General features: G+C 42.5%; 1 protein-coding gene across 2 annotated transcripts in view; it reads right to left on the minus strand.

Moving 5' to 3' along the window:
• Positions 1–19059, minus strand: part of ADAMTSL3 (ADAMTS like 3) — a 280064-nt gene that overhangs the window by 202013 nt on the left and 58992 nt on the right. For both annotated transcript variants that reach the window (XM_081888376.1, XM_081888377.1), the window contains one exon: positions 18315–18434. In XM_081888376.1, coding sequence (XP_081744502.1) covers positions 18315–18434 — 120 coding nt within the window. The remainder of the gene's footprint in view (positions 1–18314; positions 18435–19059) is intronic.

Consider the following 19059-nt stretch of genomic DNA (forward strand, 5'->3'; position numbering starts at 1 on the left):
GTCCCCGCACCCCACCCGAAGAGCAAGCAGCTCTTGGGCTGAAAAAGGCTCCCCAACCCTGGACTAAATGGAAGAAAGTCACAAACTGAGTGTAGGGTAGAGGTAGAGGTGAAGCCTGAGTTCCAAACACGACCCTCCCATTCAACCCCCCTTCTGTTTACCTTAAAGCCATAAAATCCCACCCAGGATTTAATCCTGCTCAATTCTAGGGCTGGGCGATATATCGTCCCAAACCGGTTTGAAGTCCATATTGTGATATCATTTTTGACCTCACAATTTAACGTGAATCATGATGTGTTTTAGGGCTGAGTGATATATTGTCCAAAAACAGGTCTCATGTCTGTATCATGATATTCATTTCATGAATTTTGACCTGGAAACATATTTCAAATCCTGATGTGTGTGCTATGCAAAAGTCACAATGAAGCCAGCTAAAGCCTCCACATAGCTCTATCTTTATTTCAGACATTGTTGTGTATCAGTATATCACGACGTTTAGCTGGTGGTATATCGTGATGTTGAAAACCAGATATTGCCCAGCCCTACTCAGCTCTGTACAAGTCAATCTTCATTCAATTAATTTACCTCCAAGGACTAATTTTCCATTTGGTGTCCAAAAGGAGTGGGGGAGAAGAATCCCTATCATCTCTCTGGCCAGTAGTGGGGAAACCTATGGCCCTCTGGACATTGTTAAACTACATTTCCCATCATCCCTGGCCATGGAGTCCAGAAACACCTGGAGGACTAAAAGTTCTCCATGCCTGGAACAAATGTTTAATAACTATTATTAAAAAAAAAAGCATGTGACAAATATGAGAAGGTCTGCTTAATTGGGATTGAGTTAACAAAGAGACCTTATAGTCGCAAGAGGCAGAAGATCAAGTCTAAATAGGGAAGAGTTCATCCTTCATAAAACAAAAGTTTCAAATGTTTTCAATTTTCTGAAGTCCATATGGCCGCCTGTAAACACAGATTGACCTTAATGTGTGCTTGCCTGCAGCAAAGGAAAATCAAATTAGCTAGCTATAAAGGAAGAGGTGGTTTTAGCTTACTAATTTGTTGTAAGAAATCCAATACCGTATCACAAGAGTTAGCAATGCGGCCATTTACCATCGGATCCAAACTGCCCTTTAAGTAATACCCAAAGAATCTTAATCAGATTCCAAAGTTCCAAGGACTTTGATATTTTCTGGCTGTTGCACTAGTTCCTCAAGTAATTGAATCTCATGCGTAATCTTAAGGTTTATTCTACATTCAAGAGGTCTCTGCTAAACCCTACTATTGCAACTTCTTCAATAATAGTTCCATGTCATTCAGCCTTTTGAGCACTTGCACCCCAGAATTTCACCTTAACAACTCATAAAACCTGGGACCTTAGCAAAGTCAGCCAATAATTCCCTTACTGGTACACCAACCTGGTTGGGCCAAAGGATGGGATATTTTATATATATATATATATATATATATATATATTTGCTTTCGTAGATTTTCACGGGTACAGGAATGCAGGTTTTGGTGTCCTCGGGTGTCTTCCCGTGTAAAAGTTGGGGTGTCTAGGCGACGTTTCGACGAGGTCTCACTCGTCATCTTCAGGCTGGTGCTTTCGGCTTCTTGTTACTGGAACAGAGCAGGATCTCAGTGTTTGAGTTCCTATAAATACTGTTGAGGGGGTGTGGTGTATAGCCTCCAATGTTCTGGGCAGAGAGGAAGTTCCCAGGCTAGTGTGCCTTTTCTTCTTTTGTTCCTTAATTACTTGAGGGATATCTTGAGTGATTTCTTGAGTGATATCCTGAGTACCACTTAGGTGGGTCATTAGGTGTGGATTAGTTGCTAAAGTCTTTGTGTCTTGACCTCTTGAACTTTGTGAAGAGTTTTTCTGAGAAGATGGCTGTACTGCACTTAGTTGTGCTCTGGCTTGGCTTCGTGTATAGGGGCGAGCTGTGGTTTTGTGGCCTGTGTCAGCCAGATCTGTGTAGGGATTGCAGGGGGGTGCAGCATCCGGAGGTGCCACCATGGTTTGGCTACTGGATGGTGTCTGTAATTTATCTGTGGCGAGGGTCTGGGTTTGGGTCTGGTGTGGTTGGTTGGTGAAAAAAACACACACCAACCGCTACTTACATGCACAATCACACCACCACCCTGCACAAATAAACTCCGTAGCCAAGACTCTCATCTCCAGAACCAAACGCCTGGCTGACAAAGACCACTTGACAACTGAGTTACAGAATCTCTCAAATGTGTTAATTGCCAATGGATACCAGCAAAACAGGGTTACGAAGCTAATCCAAAAAGAAACACCCCCCAAAAACCAAGACACAGAAGAAAACAATGGCATGGCCCTCCTTCCTTATATCAAGGGCACTACAGATAAAATTAGCAAAATCCTCCATAAACACAATATCAAAACAGCCTTTTGCACCAACCAAAAAATAGCCAATATCCTCAGAAACCCCAAGGATAAAATCCAGTTGGAAAACCAAGGGGTCTATGAAATACCCTGCAAAGTCTGCCCAGCCACGTACATTGGACAAACAAACAGACGAATAAATGCACGTATCGCAGAACACAAGAATGCCGTCAAAAAAGAAGAAAAAACTTCCTCTCTTTTCCAACACATGAAAGAAACAGGACACGAAATTAATTTTGCAGATTCCAAATTGCTCTTTAACATGGAACATCACCACAAGAGAATAATCATGGAAGCCATCGAGATAGAGAAACACCCTCACAACATGAACAAGCGTGACGACACATCCCGCTTGCCAGACATCTGGAAATTAGCCCTCCCCACAAAAACTGACACCAGATCCAGAGGCACACAGAACGCCATCACCAACCAACCACACCAGACCCAAACCCAGACCCTCGCCACAGATAAATTACAGACACCATCCAGTAGCCAAACCATGGTGGCACCTCCGGATGCTGCACCCCCCTGCAATCCCTACACAGATCTGGCTGACACAGGCCACAAAACCACAGCTCGCCCCTATACACGAAGCCAAGCCAGAGCACAACTAAGTGCAGTACAGCCATCTTCTCAGAAAAACTCTTCACAAAGTTCAAGAGGTCAAGACACAAAGACTTTAGCAACTAATCCACACCTAATGACCCACCTAAGTGGTACTCAGGATATCACTCAAGAAATCACTCAAGATATCCCTCAAGTAATTAAGGAACAAAAGAAGAAAAGGCACACTAGCCTGGGAACTTCCTCTCTGCCCAGAACATTGGAGGCTATACACCACACCCCCTCAACAGTATTTATAGGAACTCAAACACTGAGATCCTGCTCTGTTCCAGTAACAAGAAGCCGAAAGCACCAGCCTGAAGATGACGAGTGAGACCTCGTCGAAACGTCGCCTAGACACCCCAACTTTTACACGGGAAGACACCCGAGGACACCAAAACCTGCATATATATATATATATATATATATATATATTATTAGTTGTGTGTCCTTGTTTCTCAATTTGATCCTTTTACGTGGTTTCGTATGTTTTGTGGTATTTTATGCATTGTGATTTGCCTTTATTTTATTGATTATAGTTTAGCAATTCTCTACTGTAATTAAGGGTAAAACTGTTTAATTATCATTTCCGGATATTTAATTTTACTATTATATTCTAATGGATTATTGAATATTGCTTTATTTGATACAAGTTGTTTATTTTAAAGTTATGTTTTTATCGTGACTGTTTTTTGTATTGGATCAGATTGCTATTAGGTGTGTGATCTTTGCTGCCTATTTTGTTGTTTATTCAGCTTGTAAACTGCCTTGTGTATAGTAATACAGAATGGCGGAAGACAAATTAAAAGTGAAATGAAATGGAACTACAGGATGACCACCCATACCAGCCTGTAAGCTTGGTTACCACAGTAGACCAGAGTACATCAAGGGGTACTTCCAGATTTCAACCAAAGCTCTAGGTCAAATTTGGTTATTGGTTACTTTTGAACAACTACACCAGGGATGGGTAACCAGTGGCCGCCAGATGTTGTTGCACAACTGCTCTCCAGTAACAGCTGGTAAGATGAAGCAGATGAACACAGATAGATGCCCTAGTGGAGGCAATCTGGTACCCACCCAATCTCACCGCCGACCTGACTTTCCCCAGTTCCAGGTAAGCTACAGCAACATCTGTGTCAGGAGGGTTGTGTTGTTGTTGTTGTTTAGTCGTTTAGTCGTGTTCGACTCTTTGTGACCCCATGGACCAGAGCACACCAGGCCCTCCTGTCTTCCACTGCCTCCCGCAGTTTGGTCAGACTCATACTGGTAGCTTCGAGAACACTGTCCAACCATCTCGTCCTGTCGTCCCCTTCTCCTTGTGCCCTCCATCTTTCCCAACATCAGGGTCTTTTCCAGGGAGTCTTCTCTTCTCATGAGGTGGCCAAAGTATTGGAGCCTCAGCTTCAGGATCTGTCCTTCCAGTGAGCACTCAGGGCTGGTTTCCTTCAGAATGGATAGGTTTCATCTTCTTGCAGTCCATGGGACTCTCAAGAGTCTCCTCCGGTAGCTCTGTCCTAACACACTAGTTGCTACTACTGCTGTCATGCCTGGTCATTGGTCATGCTGGCTGTCACTGGTGGGGAACTGGGGGACCAGAAACACATGGAGGTTTCTCAACTCTGGACTAGAGGAATCTGCTCCTGCTGCTGGCTACACACAGTTGTTTTTATTTATTTAACGATGTGCATGCAGTGCTTCGTCGTAGGGAAACCTCTAAGAGGTATACAAGGAATATTAAAGTTATCAATGAAAAGAATTTAAAATATTTTAACAGATGTTCAAACTGACAGACTTATTCAAGATGGTGAAACGGACATGTTTAACCAGGGAAAAGTCATTGTGAACATTTGTTAAACACCAGAAACCTCCCAAAGGTTCATTTTTTTGCAAGAAAATGAAAAAAAGAAATAATGATATCTGGATTTGAGGATCGAAGATAATGTTTGCTTATAGAAAGTGGCTTTGTCGGGTGTTATATTGGATTGGACAAAGTCAATATTATTTTTTATATAGTGGACAGATGAAGAAGCGGAAGTGCTTTACTTTCTGAAACTTATTTTTCCTCTTTCTCTTTTAACCTCTTTTCTACCCTTTTTTCATTTATTTCTTTGTCTTTCTTTATTTCTCCACTCTCCCTTTTTGAGTTTTTTTATTGTATCTAGATAAAAGTCTTGTTTTGGGGGGGTTTCTAAGGGAAAAGATATTAAGTTTTGCATTTTTCTCTATAAACCGTAATAATAATAATAATAATAATAATAATAATAATAATAATAATAATAATAATAATAATAATAATAATATTTTTAAGATACTTGAAATTAACACTAAAAGAGGTTGAAACATGTATCTGGATAGGCTTGCCTAAATAAAAATTGTTTTAAGTGGGTGCCCAAAATGGTGCATAGATATCAACAGGCAGGAAGTTCCGAAGTTTAAGTACTAAACTTAAAAGAACCACACTAAAAGAACCACTTCCTGCATGTGTGGAATGAGTATTATGTGGCGCCTGTAGCAGCGCTAGTTCCACAAATCAAGGAAGTTGTGTGAGCACATATGGAGGTAAGGCCCCTTCTCGTGGCGTCACCCCGGCCTGGATCTCTCACAGAAGAGGCACACGAAGAAGGGCCTCAGTTGATGAACACAGAGTTTAGATGGGGAGAGGCGGTCCTTGAAGTATTGCCGTTTAAGGCTTTATATGTCAAAACCAGCACACTGAATTTTATCCCATTTTTTAATTCTACAACTGGATTAGAAATTGCATTTGTCCATGCTTTTATATTTTTATTTTAAAATTGCTTCAGGGTGCATTATAGAAAGCAGTTATCAAATGAAATTAATTGTTTTAAAACCTAGATTTGCCCCAATCCTGAATAAACTGGGGGAATTAAAAGGGCCTTATTTTTAGGGTCTTTCTGGGAATTTTCCATAACAAATGCACAATATGTAAAAGACAGACAAACATCCCTGAAATCATGGCGCTCTAGTGGGTGACCAGGTCCTGGAGCGTGTGACTGGTGCATGCTTAAGATTGCCTGCCTGCCCTCTGCATTTTACGCATTTGCTACAGAGGAAACACTGGGGAAACCACAGCAAAATGCAATTACCAGGTGAAGTGTGAAGTGGCTTTTGGTCTGTTTTCATCTCGAGGAACATATAAGAAGCCTGTCAGTTTAGATAAATGTCCTGTAAATTTAGTTGGTAAAGGGAATATACAAATCCTTTGTGTAGAAGTAAATCTTCTGATGTTTCAGTTTGTTTTGGCTCTGGAGAAAGATCTGAATACAGTGGGGAACCTATAGACTCCATCATATTATGAATGATTCTTCTCATGTAGTCTCATCACTGCACAAGGCAATCTTTTCTCTTCCCCTGCTACCAGAGTGGTGTGAATGGCCATGTGGAAGAAATTCCTAACGCTTGTTCTGAGCCCCCTAGTACCCTTCCTGTCCTAAGAGTGGAGAGTAAATTTATGGCACATGTTACACGCCATAATGAACCCTCTAATGGAGATAAACACGAAAGCTAAACGGAGTCTCATTCAATTTGTATCTGCCACAAACTGGGGCTGAAGGGAAAATGCTTCTCTATGCTGCATTATTTCACAATTCTGCTTAAATTAGTTAAGCAAACACAAGATGTCGTTGATTAATGCATAATGAGTTACTGATGGAACTAATTCATTACTAAACTGTTCTGCCTTTCCACAACTTCTCGGTATTGGTTGGAATAAACTTCTAGCAGGGTCTAAGGAAAGGCACGTTAAATATTGAGAGTGACAGGCCACAGTAAGCTGAATAATGTTACGTAAGCGCTTGGTACCATGAAATGAAGAACATGAGAAGAGCAAAGGCCCATATAAGAAGTTCACAATGGGATATGAACACAATAGCCCTCCCACACTGATGTTCTGTGATGTTTGACTGGAAATCAAAGGCATGCTGCCACTAATCCTAGGAGTAGCCATTAATAACTATCCTTCATGAATTTGTCAAAATCAGCGAAGAAGAAGAAGAAGAAGAAGAAGAAGAAGAAGAAGAAGAAGAAGAAGAAGAAAAAGAAGAAGAAGAAGAAGAAGAAGAAGAATTTTTGATGTGTCAAGGCAAGTCACAATGCAGGAGGGAAAAGTTGCAAATGTTATTCAGTTGAGAGGCAAAGTACCGTAAATCATATAACAAAAATGCACAAGGCGATTTTAATATCCTGGAGCCCTTCAAAGGGACCCCTGACCATTAGGTCCAGTCGTGACCGACTCTGGGGTTGCGGTGCTCATCTCGCTTTATTGGCCGAGGGAGCCGGCGTACAACTTCCGGGTCATGTGGCCAGCATGACTAAGCCGCTTCTGGCAAACCAGAGCAGCGCACGGAAATGCCGTTTACCTTCCCGCTGGAGCGGTACCTATTTATCTATTTATACTTTGACGTGCTTTCGAACTGCTATGTTGGCAGGAGCGGGGACTGAGCAATGGGAGCTCACCCCGTCACAGGAATTCGAACCGCTGACCTTCTGATCAGCAAGTCCTAGGCTCTGTGGTTTAACCCACAGCGCCACCCGCGTCCCTTCAAAACTGATGCTAAATTCCTGAATGAAGATGTATAAGATGGCCCTTATCTGAGCCCAGACTGCTGCTTCATGGCTGGTCTAGTGTCCAACCTGGCTGTTGTCAGGTGAGAGGCTGGTTAAGCCAAAACAGTTCTAGGTGTTACTCTTTATATAGGAGGTCAGCACGTAATGGCTTGGACCACTTGTGGGATCTCCTTCTCTGTAGTGGAGGCATGGCCAAACTTGGCCCTCCAGCTGTTTGGGGACTACAATTCCCATCATCCCTGACCACTGGTCCTGTTAGCTAGGGAAGATGGGAGTTGTAGTCTCAAAACAGCTGGAGGGCCAAGTTTGGCCATGCTTGCTATAGTGGCTCCCGTTTGTGGAATGCTCTCCTCAGGGAGGTTTGCCTGACACCTTCATTATATATTTTTAGGCGACAGGCAGAAAATGTTCCTCTTCAACCAGACCTTTGGCTGATTAATATTCTACAGCCTTTTAAGTGTGTCTGTAGGAAGGGGGTATTGTTTTGTTGTTTTAATTATTTACTTGTTTTTATCCTGTATTTTCTTCTGTGAACCGCCCTGAGATCTTATGGTGAAGAGTGGTGTGGATGTGGGTGTGTGGATGTGTGTATAATAATTCGTTAAAAGGGTTGTTGGAAGAGGAAATGGTTTCAACTGGCATCAAAAAGTCTGTAAAGAGGTCATCTGTCTTATATGTAGCCCAGGCACCAGAAAAATATCAGGCCCTCACGTTTCCTCAATTTGTATGGCATTGGGGCAAACCCAGGTTAAAATCAAACTGTTCTGCTGCCATCACGGCTTGCTTGAGCCTTATGTTGAGTCAGTGAAAATTTTCATCACAGGAAGAGCTTAAATGCATTCAATACTGCTTTTTTATTTGTTTGTTTGTTTTTCAAAATTATTTGTATACCAAGGCAGTCTGCAGATCAACAAAATTTAACAATATACAGTGGTACCGGGGGTTACATACGCTTCAGGTTACAGACTCTGCTAACCCAGAAATAGTGCTTCAGGTTAAGAACTTTGCTTCAGGATGAGAACAGAAATCGTGCTCCGATGGTGCGGCGGCAGCAGGAGACCCCATTAGCTAAAGTGGTGCTTCAGGTTAAGAACAGTTTCAGGTTAAGGACAGACCTCCAGAATTAATTAAGTTCTTAACCCGAGGTATCACTGTAATCCAATATAAGCCATATAAGACAATACAAGCAGCAAAAACTCACTACCCAGTACTGATTACCAAAGTGTACCTAAGTTGCACTGCAGCTAAGTGGTTAACAGAAACCCAGCCAACTGGGAAGCCCAAAGAAAAGTTGCAAAATAACAACAACAACCCCACCTCCACTTTCGAACCGAGGCCACTCATTGTGCTTGATTTATGCCATATCTGCCTATGACATAAGATTGACTTGTAAGCACAAGCAAGAATTTCCTGGCCTCCTTCCTCCAACAGCACAGCCACAAATCAAACACACATTGCAGCTGATTAAGGAACTAATTTCTTCTGACCGTTTGTTCATATTGTTTAACTTTTTTTTTCATGCTGCAAAGCAGCTTATTTGTTCAATCTTTTATAACAGCTTTCAGAGACAGGAAGAACGAAAATTATTTTTTAAAAACAAAAACAAAACAAAACCCCAAAACACTGCTTTGCGTTTATATTTTAGGATATGAGCCAGGTTAAAACTAGCACACTAGCTGACCAGCAGCCTAGTGCATGAATATAAGTGGGGTCTTGTATCACTACAAACTGCTGTAAACTGCCTTGAGGATCACTTGATCAATAAGCGGGGTAAAAGGTAAAGGTAAAGGGACCCCTGACCATTAGGTCCAATCATGACCGACTCTGGGGTTGCGGCGCTCATCTCGCTTTACTGGCCGAGGGAGCCGGCATTTGTCCACAGACGGATTCCAGGTTATGTGGCCAGCATGACTAAGCCGCTTCTGGCGAACCAAAGCAGCGCACAGAAACGCCGTTTACCTTCTCACCTATTTATCTACTTGCACTTTGACGTGCTTTTGAACTGCTAGGTTGGCAGGAGCTGGGACCGAGTAACGGGAGCTCACCCCGTCGTGGGGATTCGAACCACCAACCTTCTGATCAACAAGCCCTAGGCTCTGTGGTTTAGACCACAGCGCCACCCGCGTCCCAGATGCCTTCATGGAAATAAATCCAGGTGAAGAAACAGGGCTTCCAAATAAGCTTAACTACGATAGGACCTATATGTGATATTACTAAATATATTCAATCTGATCTTTTATCAAGCAACATAATGAGTTAAGTAAATTTTCAAAAAAATAAAATCAGTGTGCCAATACTGTTATAGATTGGGGGTGCAATCTAGATGTCATCTTCAGGATCTCATCCAAATCTTTGATTTTAGATCTGCAAAAGGGAAGTATTCAGGAAAATGGTCTGTTAAAAAAAACGGTAAAACCAGTCTTTTTGTTAAGTTAATGGCTCTAGCCAGGTCCATTAAGTATTTCTTTGCATGACTAATGAATGGTTTGTGTGACTAATGACTGGTTGCTCTATCAATGAGCCACAGCCCAGTTGCCTTCAGCCAACTAGCAAATATTTCGTGCCCTGCAAAGCAATGGGAACTTTTCTAATTAAAAATCGAAGGATACAGAGTTCAGGCCCACGTGCTTTTTAAAATCTCACTCTAAGCCATCAACAAGGGTTCCTTGGTGATAATTGTTCCAAACCAACATTCACAATCCATTACACAAAAGCTAACTTGTGCTTCATTTTCCCAGGCAACCATTCTGATCAGTGTTGAAAAGCATCAAGCTAACAGCGAAAATCAAATGGTTTGCAAAACTCAAGCTGCGTATAGCATCCTTGAAATTTGGGCTCTAATTCCAGTTTGTAAATAAGTCACTTGCTTGGACATCTGGGGCAGGTAATAATCTGTTCTAAGCAACTAAAGGGGAAAAGCTTCCTCTGCCACTATCATTTTCACACTATCAAGCTGCCACAAGTAACATAAATTACCATATTTTTCGCTCTATAACACGCACCCGACCATAACACGCACATAGTTTGTAGAGGAGGAAAATCCGTAGGCATGCCACCTGTAGGCATTCCCTCCATAACACGCACAGACATTTCCCCTTACTTTTTAGGAGGAAAAAAGTGAGTGTTATGGTGCAAAAAATACGGTACTTAAGCAAAGGTCGTTTTGAAAAGGAAAGAAAGTCTGTGTGATAGCAACTTCTGTGGATTTATTCAACAGTTCTAGTAGGCACTGCATAAGTAAGCACATTTAATGACATATATTTTTACAGGAGTCACCTGGAGGGTTTTTTGTGACTAATAAACCAAATAAGAAAGAAGATGGAAGTGTTTCGCTGCCAAAAATCGCTTGCCTTTAAAGTAATTTCCAGTAAAGTGGGTTGAGGCATACTTAAAAATGATAAAACCATGAAATTTTCTGTGGCTCCTCACCTAGTTGAGATGCTGTTTCCCTTCAAAGATTTTATCTTTATCCTCAACCAAGTAGATCTTAGCCAGGAAACAGGATGAAAGAGATGCTCTGTACAGGTCTTACCAAACATGCTCTGCACTAATGTCCTTGTTGGTGGTCTGTCATCTGGAATGATTTTATTACTTGGAAGCGGTACTTTTGAGTGTCAAGAAAACTAGAGGATATATGTTTTCCTGTTCTACTAATATTTGGAAAAAAAATAACTGTTTTCTTCAGGCAACCAGAGGGACAAGAGCAAAAATTAAAAGAGGATGTAGAAAAGAAATAAAAGGATTAGCTATTTTTATGGTAAAGCTCAGTTAGTATATTCAGCTGTTTGAAGGGGGGACCCAAACATAAACCCCCTTCCCCAAAATCATTTGGGGTAAGAGGGAAGGTATTTTGTTTCTGACACCGAGTGTCTAAAAGTCAAAGTACTTCAACACTACAGAAGAATAACTTATGCAACAAGTGAGATATGATCTCTAGCAATTCAGTCGAATTTTATTGATATGTATAATGTACACGCACGCACACACAATGCCGTGAGTGTGGGTAGACACACACATGCTGAATATGAGATTCATGGTGAATGCAAGCTCAACAAAGAATGTACATAAATGCCAACAACGATGCAGCCACAAAAATGTGTAAATAATGTCCACAAAAATTTATTGTATGCATGGGGGATTTTGCACCAGATAGCAAATAGCCAAGGCTCAACCAGTAAGCTTTGCAGCTGAGTGGGAATTTAAACTCGGATCTCCTTAACTTGTTGTGTTTAATAGTATTGCACAAGGACTACACTAGACTGGTGTCTAACTGTACAGTGGTACCTTGGGTTACAAACACTTCGGGTTACAGACTCTGCTAATCCGGAAGTAGTACATTAGGTTAAGAACTTTACCTCAGGATGAGAACATAAATCCCACGGTGGTGACCAGTGGCAGAGGGAGGCCCCATTAGCTAAAGCGGTACCTCAGATTAAGAACAGTTTTAGGTTAAGAACAGACCTCTGGAACAAATTAAGTTCGTAACCAGAGGTACCACTGTATTCCTACTATGAAACAGGCCCTACAGAGATACTGCCTTGGCAAATCACTATTACTTCCCCCACCCAGTTATTTGATAATATATGAGCGTGTAGAATTGCAAACCTTTCCATCTGCATGTAGTTCCTTAATACCTACAAGACAGCGTAAAAAGGTTTTTATACAGCCTTGCTTAAAACCATAAGCACACTCTTGCCAGACCAAAGGAGTGCATAATGAACTATGAGAGGAGAACATGAATCCATATGCAACACTGCTACAACAGAACAGAGCACAAGTTGTTCCTATTAATATTTTACTTGTCTCCCATTTCACACTAACAGTAAGTCTTTTAGGGTAGCAAATGCTTTCTGAAAGGTGTGGAAGTAGCAGCATTATTCTAAACAGGTTACATACCAATTCAGGAATGGAAGTCCAGGTTACATTATGTAGAAGCCTTCCCCTTTTACTAAGCAAGATTGCGATCTTGAAAAAATTATTTAAAATTATAAAATAAAGGAAGTGAATGTTGAGTTGCAGAAATGGCAATATTGAAATGAGAGCGAGGGGGGGAACCGCGCAGAAAAGGATAGTTTGCAAAGTCCCTTTTCTGTGAAACTGCGAGTGGAACGAGCAATTGCTGACTCACTCAAATGCTGGCTTTGCAAATAATGTATTTTATGGCTCTGATTTCGCCCCAGACTGAAAATGAAAGAAATCTTTTTTCAACACCTTCACAGGCATTATTGTCCAATGGATCGGGCTCTTTATCTCCTTTCAGCACTGACATATGCTTTGCGGTTTCCAAAGCATGTTTGATTAAATTGGGCTTTATTGCTGTTGTGACGTGGGGCTCCTCATCCAAATATCTCTCCGTTCAGTTAAACTCTTTTGATCAAAAAGCAACCACTTTTCCTTTTAACAAGACTGTCATAAACGTGGCCCACATTGCAGCTGCGTTTTACTGCTTGATATATTATTACTTTCCCAGGTGTCTAGAACAGGGTACATGTCATCTGAATCAGAAACCCCTAGGGTAAGCCTAAGTAAGAAGTACTTTGCTTTTATAACACAACAGCATCTCCAAAAGCATGAGCAGACGTTCCAACATGCTCAAAGATTCTAAGTGATCCCTTTCTCCCCAACTGCTATTAATAATAATTAATAAGAAGTAGGTTGCATTTACCCTTATGGATTACTGCTCATATCTCCCTCCTGGATTCGTGGCATGGATGATCCCAGCTGATCAGGTGTCATGGAAAGAACAGGGTAATGTCATGGTGCCATGCTGCCAATCAGATTTGGCTACAGAATGACATCACTGCAGGCACACTACCGTAGTTAACTGAGTGTAAGGGCAATGTATTCACATGAGAGATACCAGCCAGTCACTCACTATTGTAAAGTGGATGACATCACCACATTATGTGGAGAAACAGATTTGGCGACTTGATGGCATCACTAAAGGCAAATATGCACAATTAATACAGCGTGTGTGGGGTAAATCAGCCTCAGATAACCAAAATGCTTAACTCCAATTAATGCATGAAGGGGTTAAGAGCACAGAGGAAGCTCTCCTGCCAAGTTTAGCTAGGTCACACTCCCTCACCTTGGAAGGAAGGGTTACCAAACTCATTTTTCTTCTTTTCTTCCCTTTCCACCACGTGAACCCAACCAGGAAGGATGTCTAGGCTGGCTGCTCCAAGCTCAGACCACGCAGTTTAAGCAAACAGTCTTTGTGTTTCTATACAAATAATTTGTAAACATTTACCAATTTTGAAACTAAGTCTTTTCTTGCAGCTGTATGGAAAAGGAAATGAACCTTACATTTGAAAAGTTTGTAATCAAACCATTTTTAACTTACCCAAGGTGCGGTCTATTTCTATTCTAACAGTGGGGAACTTTGTAAGCGACTTAAAGGTAAAGGGACCCCTAACCATTAGGTCCAGTCGCGGACGACTCTGGGGTTGCGGCGCTCATCTCGCTTTATTGGCGGAGGGAGCCGGCGTACAGCTTCCGAGTCATGTGGCCAGCATCACTAAGCCGCTTCTGGCAAACCAGAACAGCACATGGAAACGCTCTTTACCTTCCCGCCGGAGCGGTACCTATTTATCTACTTGCACTTGGACGTGCTTTCAAACTGCTAGGTTGGCAGGATGTAAGCGACTTAGAAGGGGCTATTTTGAAGGTCTAGTGGCTTTACTTTGCTGCATATTTCGTGATTTTAAATCTCTGCTGGGGTTCTCTCACTAAAGAGTACTTGCCCAAAAGCTGGATCTTGGCATCCAGGGAATTCTCCTTTTATTCTTTAAATACCAACAAAAATGCTAACAGTGTGCAGAGAGAGGTCAATAAAATCAATAGGCAATGCTACACACACACACACACACACACACACACACACACACACAACTAAATGGAGAGCTTTCACCTTAGCCCTGATTAGAAACTGGACAGCCTTGTTCCTGCCCTTGAAGATTTTGGAACTAGCTAGCAATCCAATACCATATAACCACCCTCTCAACACCACATACTGTATTTTTCCATGTACAGTGGTACCGCGGGTTAAGTACTTAATTCGTTCCGGAGGTCTGTTCTTAACCTGAAACTGTTCTTAACCTGAAGCACCACTTTAGCTAATGGGGCCTCCTGCTGCTGCCACGCCGCCAGAGCACAATTTCTGTTCTCATCACAAAGCAAAGTTCTTAAGCTGAGGTAATATTTCTGGGTTAGCGGAGTCTGTAACCTGAAGTGTATGTAACCTGAAGCGTATGTAACCCGAGGTACCACTGCATAACACGACCCCATGTATAAGACGATCCCTATTTTTGGGAGCCCTCAACAGTTATTGAGCTTCTTTTGTAAGTTCGCTGAGCTGTTGAGCAGCTGTTCGACGATCCCCCACTCTGACTGACAGAAGTGGTGCTGTAATACACCGAACCAAATACTCTTCCTAAGCTGGGAAGAGAGGGGAAGTAGCCTCCTCTCCAACATTTCCCTGCTACCGCTGCAGCACCAGCTCTCGCTTACTCAGCATATTAACCAGTGCATAAGACGACCCTTGGGACGCGGGTGGCACTGTGGGTTAAACCACAGAGCCTAGGGCTTGCCGATCAGAAGGTCGGCGGTTCGAATCCCCGCAACGTGGTGAGCTCCCATTGCTCGGTCCCTGCTCCTGCCAACCTAGCAGTTCAAAAGCACGAAGTGCAAGGAGATAGATAGGTACCATTCCGGCGGGAAGGTAAACGGTGTTTCCGTGCACTGCTCTGGTTCGCCAGAAGCGGCTTAGTCATGCCGGCCACATGACCTGGAAGCTGTACGCTGGCTCCCTCGGCCAATAAAGCGAGATGAGCGCCGCAACCCCAGAGTCGGTCACGACTGGACCTAATGGTCAGGGGTCCCTTTACCTTTACCTAAGACGACCCTCAATTTATCACAAAAAAATCAGAAAAAGTAGTCTTATACACGGAAAAATACGGTAAGGTGTGAAGAGTGGTCTCCCAACAACAGAATTTCCAGAAGCCAAGATGCTGTGTGATCAGAAATGGTGCTGGTGTGAGAGACAAACCATCCTCTTTCACATTGTTCTATAAATCTCTGCATTATTCAGATTGCACTAGCACTGTGCTTTAAGTACCCATGAATGCAGTTCTGGTTGTTTTGATGTGGAGTTCAATGGGATTCTGGGACACATTGTGTTATGAGTAAATTTCCACAGCAGGCCACACACTTCCTAGGTTTACTTTAGATCGTCTGCCAAGATTAACAGGGTCCCTTTCATGCTGCTTTCTTTGCCATTATATCTATTCCACATTTAGTGTAATGTATCTATGGCTTCTGGAGTACGCACTGCTGGTTTAATTATAAGAAACATGGTTTGTTATTTTCCAGACTCCCTGCTTCATCCATTACTACCCTCTCTTTACAATTTAACTTTTTTAACGTTCTACTTCAACAAGCTCAACATAAACAAAAACTGTGAAAGTGTAAAATGAAAATCTGTTCATTTCAGATATAAATTTATCCAGCAAAAATGAACAATTCTCTGTTAAGGAAACCACATTTAGTCAAAATGCTACATTAAAAAAACAGAACACAAGAATTAGCTTACCATCTGCTATGGGCTGCACCTTGTGAAAGGTGTTTAAAGAAATTCCTTTTCAGAAAAGGCAATTGGCTTTTTAAACCAGGCATCAATACAGCTCCTTGCTACACATACTTCATTTTTTTAATAGATTTTTTATTAAAAATTTAAACAAAACATATTATCTTAAAACATATCATCCTTAATTCCCCCCCCCATTTTCCCCCTTCCCCTCCCTCCCATAAAACAACCCACCCTCCCCACCCCACCCCAACTTCCCTCAGTTCCAGTCTCTGGTTTCTCTATAAAATGCTATTCTCTGCATGTTACAGATTTGTATAGAACCTTAATTTGTCTAGCTGTTTGTTATCAATAAAAAGTTTGTGATTGTTTATTCAAAACCTGCCAAGGAGTCCAATTTACTTTGTTGCGTCTTTAAGTACTTTGTAAAAGGTTCCCATTCATCTTTAAAGTCACAGTTATCCTTGTCACGTAGTTCATGCGTCAGTTTTGCCAATTCTGCATAGTCCATCAGCTTCTCTTGCCATACTTCTTTCGTCAGAGTTTCCTCGTTCTTCCATCCTTGTGCTATTAAGACTCTCACCACCGTTGTCGCATACATGAAGATGTTTTTCAGCTTCTTTGGCAGGTCTTTCCCTACAAGCTACACATACTTCAAATTGAATTATGAACGCAATCAGATTTGGCCTTCCCAAGATGCTAAACAGGCAAGTGCCAGAAAAGTTGAAAGGTCGTCTTGGTACCAAGGGTGGGGAAATCCAAACAGTACCCCCTCTGAGCAAAGTACAATTCAGAAGATGCTCTAGGGCTCAAGCCACATTGCTGTGTGTTAGAGGTATCGGTTGGTTGCTAGAGAGCAATCAGGCAATATGCTTCAATAGTCTGTTTTAAAGGTTTCTTATTGGTGATTAAAAACCGTTAGAATGCAGAGCGCCACTATTCCGTGTCTTGCTCATTGCAGAATCAGAGTGGGCGGTCCTTCAACCTTCCCCAGCAGAGTAGTTCCTTGACGCCCAGTCTGCGCCTTCCCTCTCTGCGCAGAAGCCTACTGCGCAAGGAAGGCGTGGGTAACGGGGGACCTCTCTCCTCCCCGCTTTGCTCAGGCAAGGTGTCCTGGCACTGCCTCGCCTCCTCCGAGCCCTGCATCTCCTCTCCACTAGAGGCTTGGCTACCTTCCTCTGCTGAGGAAGTGCTGCTTCCCACGATCTTTGGGGGCTCTCTGTAATCCATCCAGCTTTTCCCTTCTCGCCCCTGAGCCGATGGCAGTTCCCTGACACTGTGCTTCTTGCACTCATTTCAAGAGAACTTGCACTAGTCAATGTCATAATAAATTATGCACATGTAATTGTGTCCTAAACCTGGCAGCTGAGACGATCTTGTTAGGACTGCCTCTGACTATGATGCAATTTCCCCTTCTATAGTTGTCTATTAAACTGTTGTGCAATATTATGGCCAAACCTTAGTTAGACACTACACAAACTAGCTTTGGTTTCAAAATCCAATTTGTTTGCTGACAGGCAGGAAGAGTATCATAGCACATGAGGAAAGGAGGAACATGCATACAAATGGCACATTTAGGAGCACTAAACCATGGTTTGGCACTATTCCTGACCCAATTCTACATACCTTTTTGCGTCTCCTGCTTTCCCCTGTATCTTTTCTATTAGCAAAGCTATTTGTACAAATACTTTTTTATATAAATTTGGCATTATAACATCTTTGTTTTGCATTAGTTTTTATAACTTTTGGCTTTTGCAATGTTGCTCTTGGTGCCATTTTTATTTTATTTTTTTATTTCGTCAAAGAATGAAGCCCACAAGTAAAACTAAATACTGCATTTTTTTTCTGTGTATAAGACTATATTTCCCCCAAAATTTTAAAATTCGGGGTTGTCTTATACATGGAATGTTGCAATTATTTATTTCTTATTTTGGGGCTCAAAAAACAAGGGTCGTCTTATACATGGGGGCGTCTTATACACGGAAAAATACGGTAATATTAAAACTGCTGTTTGTCCCTTTATAAACAGTGCACCAGACATTAAGATAACAGGCCTGCTTTGAGAGCACACATGCCCCATTGTTCCCTTGGAAAGATTAAAAAGAACTCCATAATTTTCATATTCAGCAGACAAACCTGATCGTCGTAGCGGTAGGTGAGGAACTGTTCTCCTGTGGTGTCTTCCAAGAAGCTTCCTTGTGGTGATAATGCAAACTCAGGCAAAAAGTAAGCACCTTGGGACTGTTCTGCTCTCGTCTGTAAAAGATTAGATGAGATCGTATTACGGCTGGTGAAAAAGAAAATCCCAACACATTCAGAAGCATGAGTACCCATCTGCAAGACCTGCTATGCCGTGTGACCAGGGGGGAGGCTCTGCAGCAGGGGCAGCAGCCCACTGGGGCTGATGGGGTGAAGGACAAGGCAGGGCAGCTTACAACAGGGGGAGCTAGGGAAAGGTGGGGCCAGAGGTCGCGGTAGACTAAAGGTAAAGGGACCCCTGACCATTAGGTCCAGTCATGGCCGACTCTGGGGTTGCGGCGCTCATCTTGCTTTATTGGCCAAGGGAGCCAGCGTGCAGCTTCCGGGTCATGTGGCCAGCATGACTAAGCCGCTTCTGGTGAAACAGAGCAGCGCACGAAAACGCTGTTTACCTTCCTGCCAGAGCGGTACCTATTTATCTACTTGCACTGGCGTGCTTTTGAACTGCTAGGTTGGCAGGAGCAGAGACCGAGCAACGGGAGCTCACCCCGTCGCGGGGATTCGAACCGCCAACCTTCTGATCGGCAAGTCCTAGGCTCTGTGGTTTAACCCACAGCACCACCCGCGTCCCTCGCGGTAGGCTAGAGCACACTTAATTCAGAGACACACACTTGGCACGCAG

This window comes from Podarcis melisellensis (assembly GCF_964234715.1).
Source record: "Podarcis melisellensis genome assembly, chromosome: 14".
NCBI lineage: Eukaryota > Metazoa > Chordata > Lepidosauria > Squamata > Lacertidae > Podarcis > Podarcis melisellensis.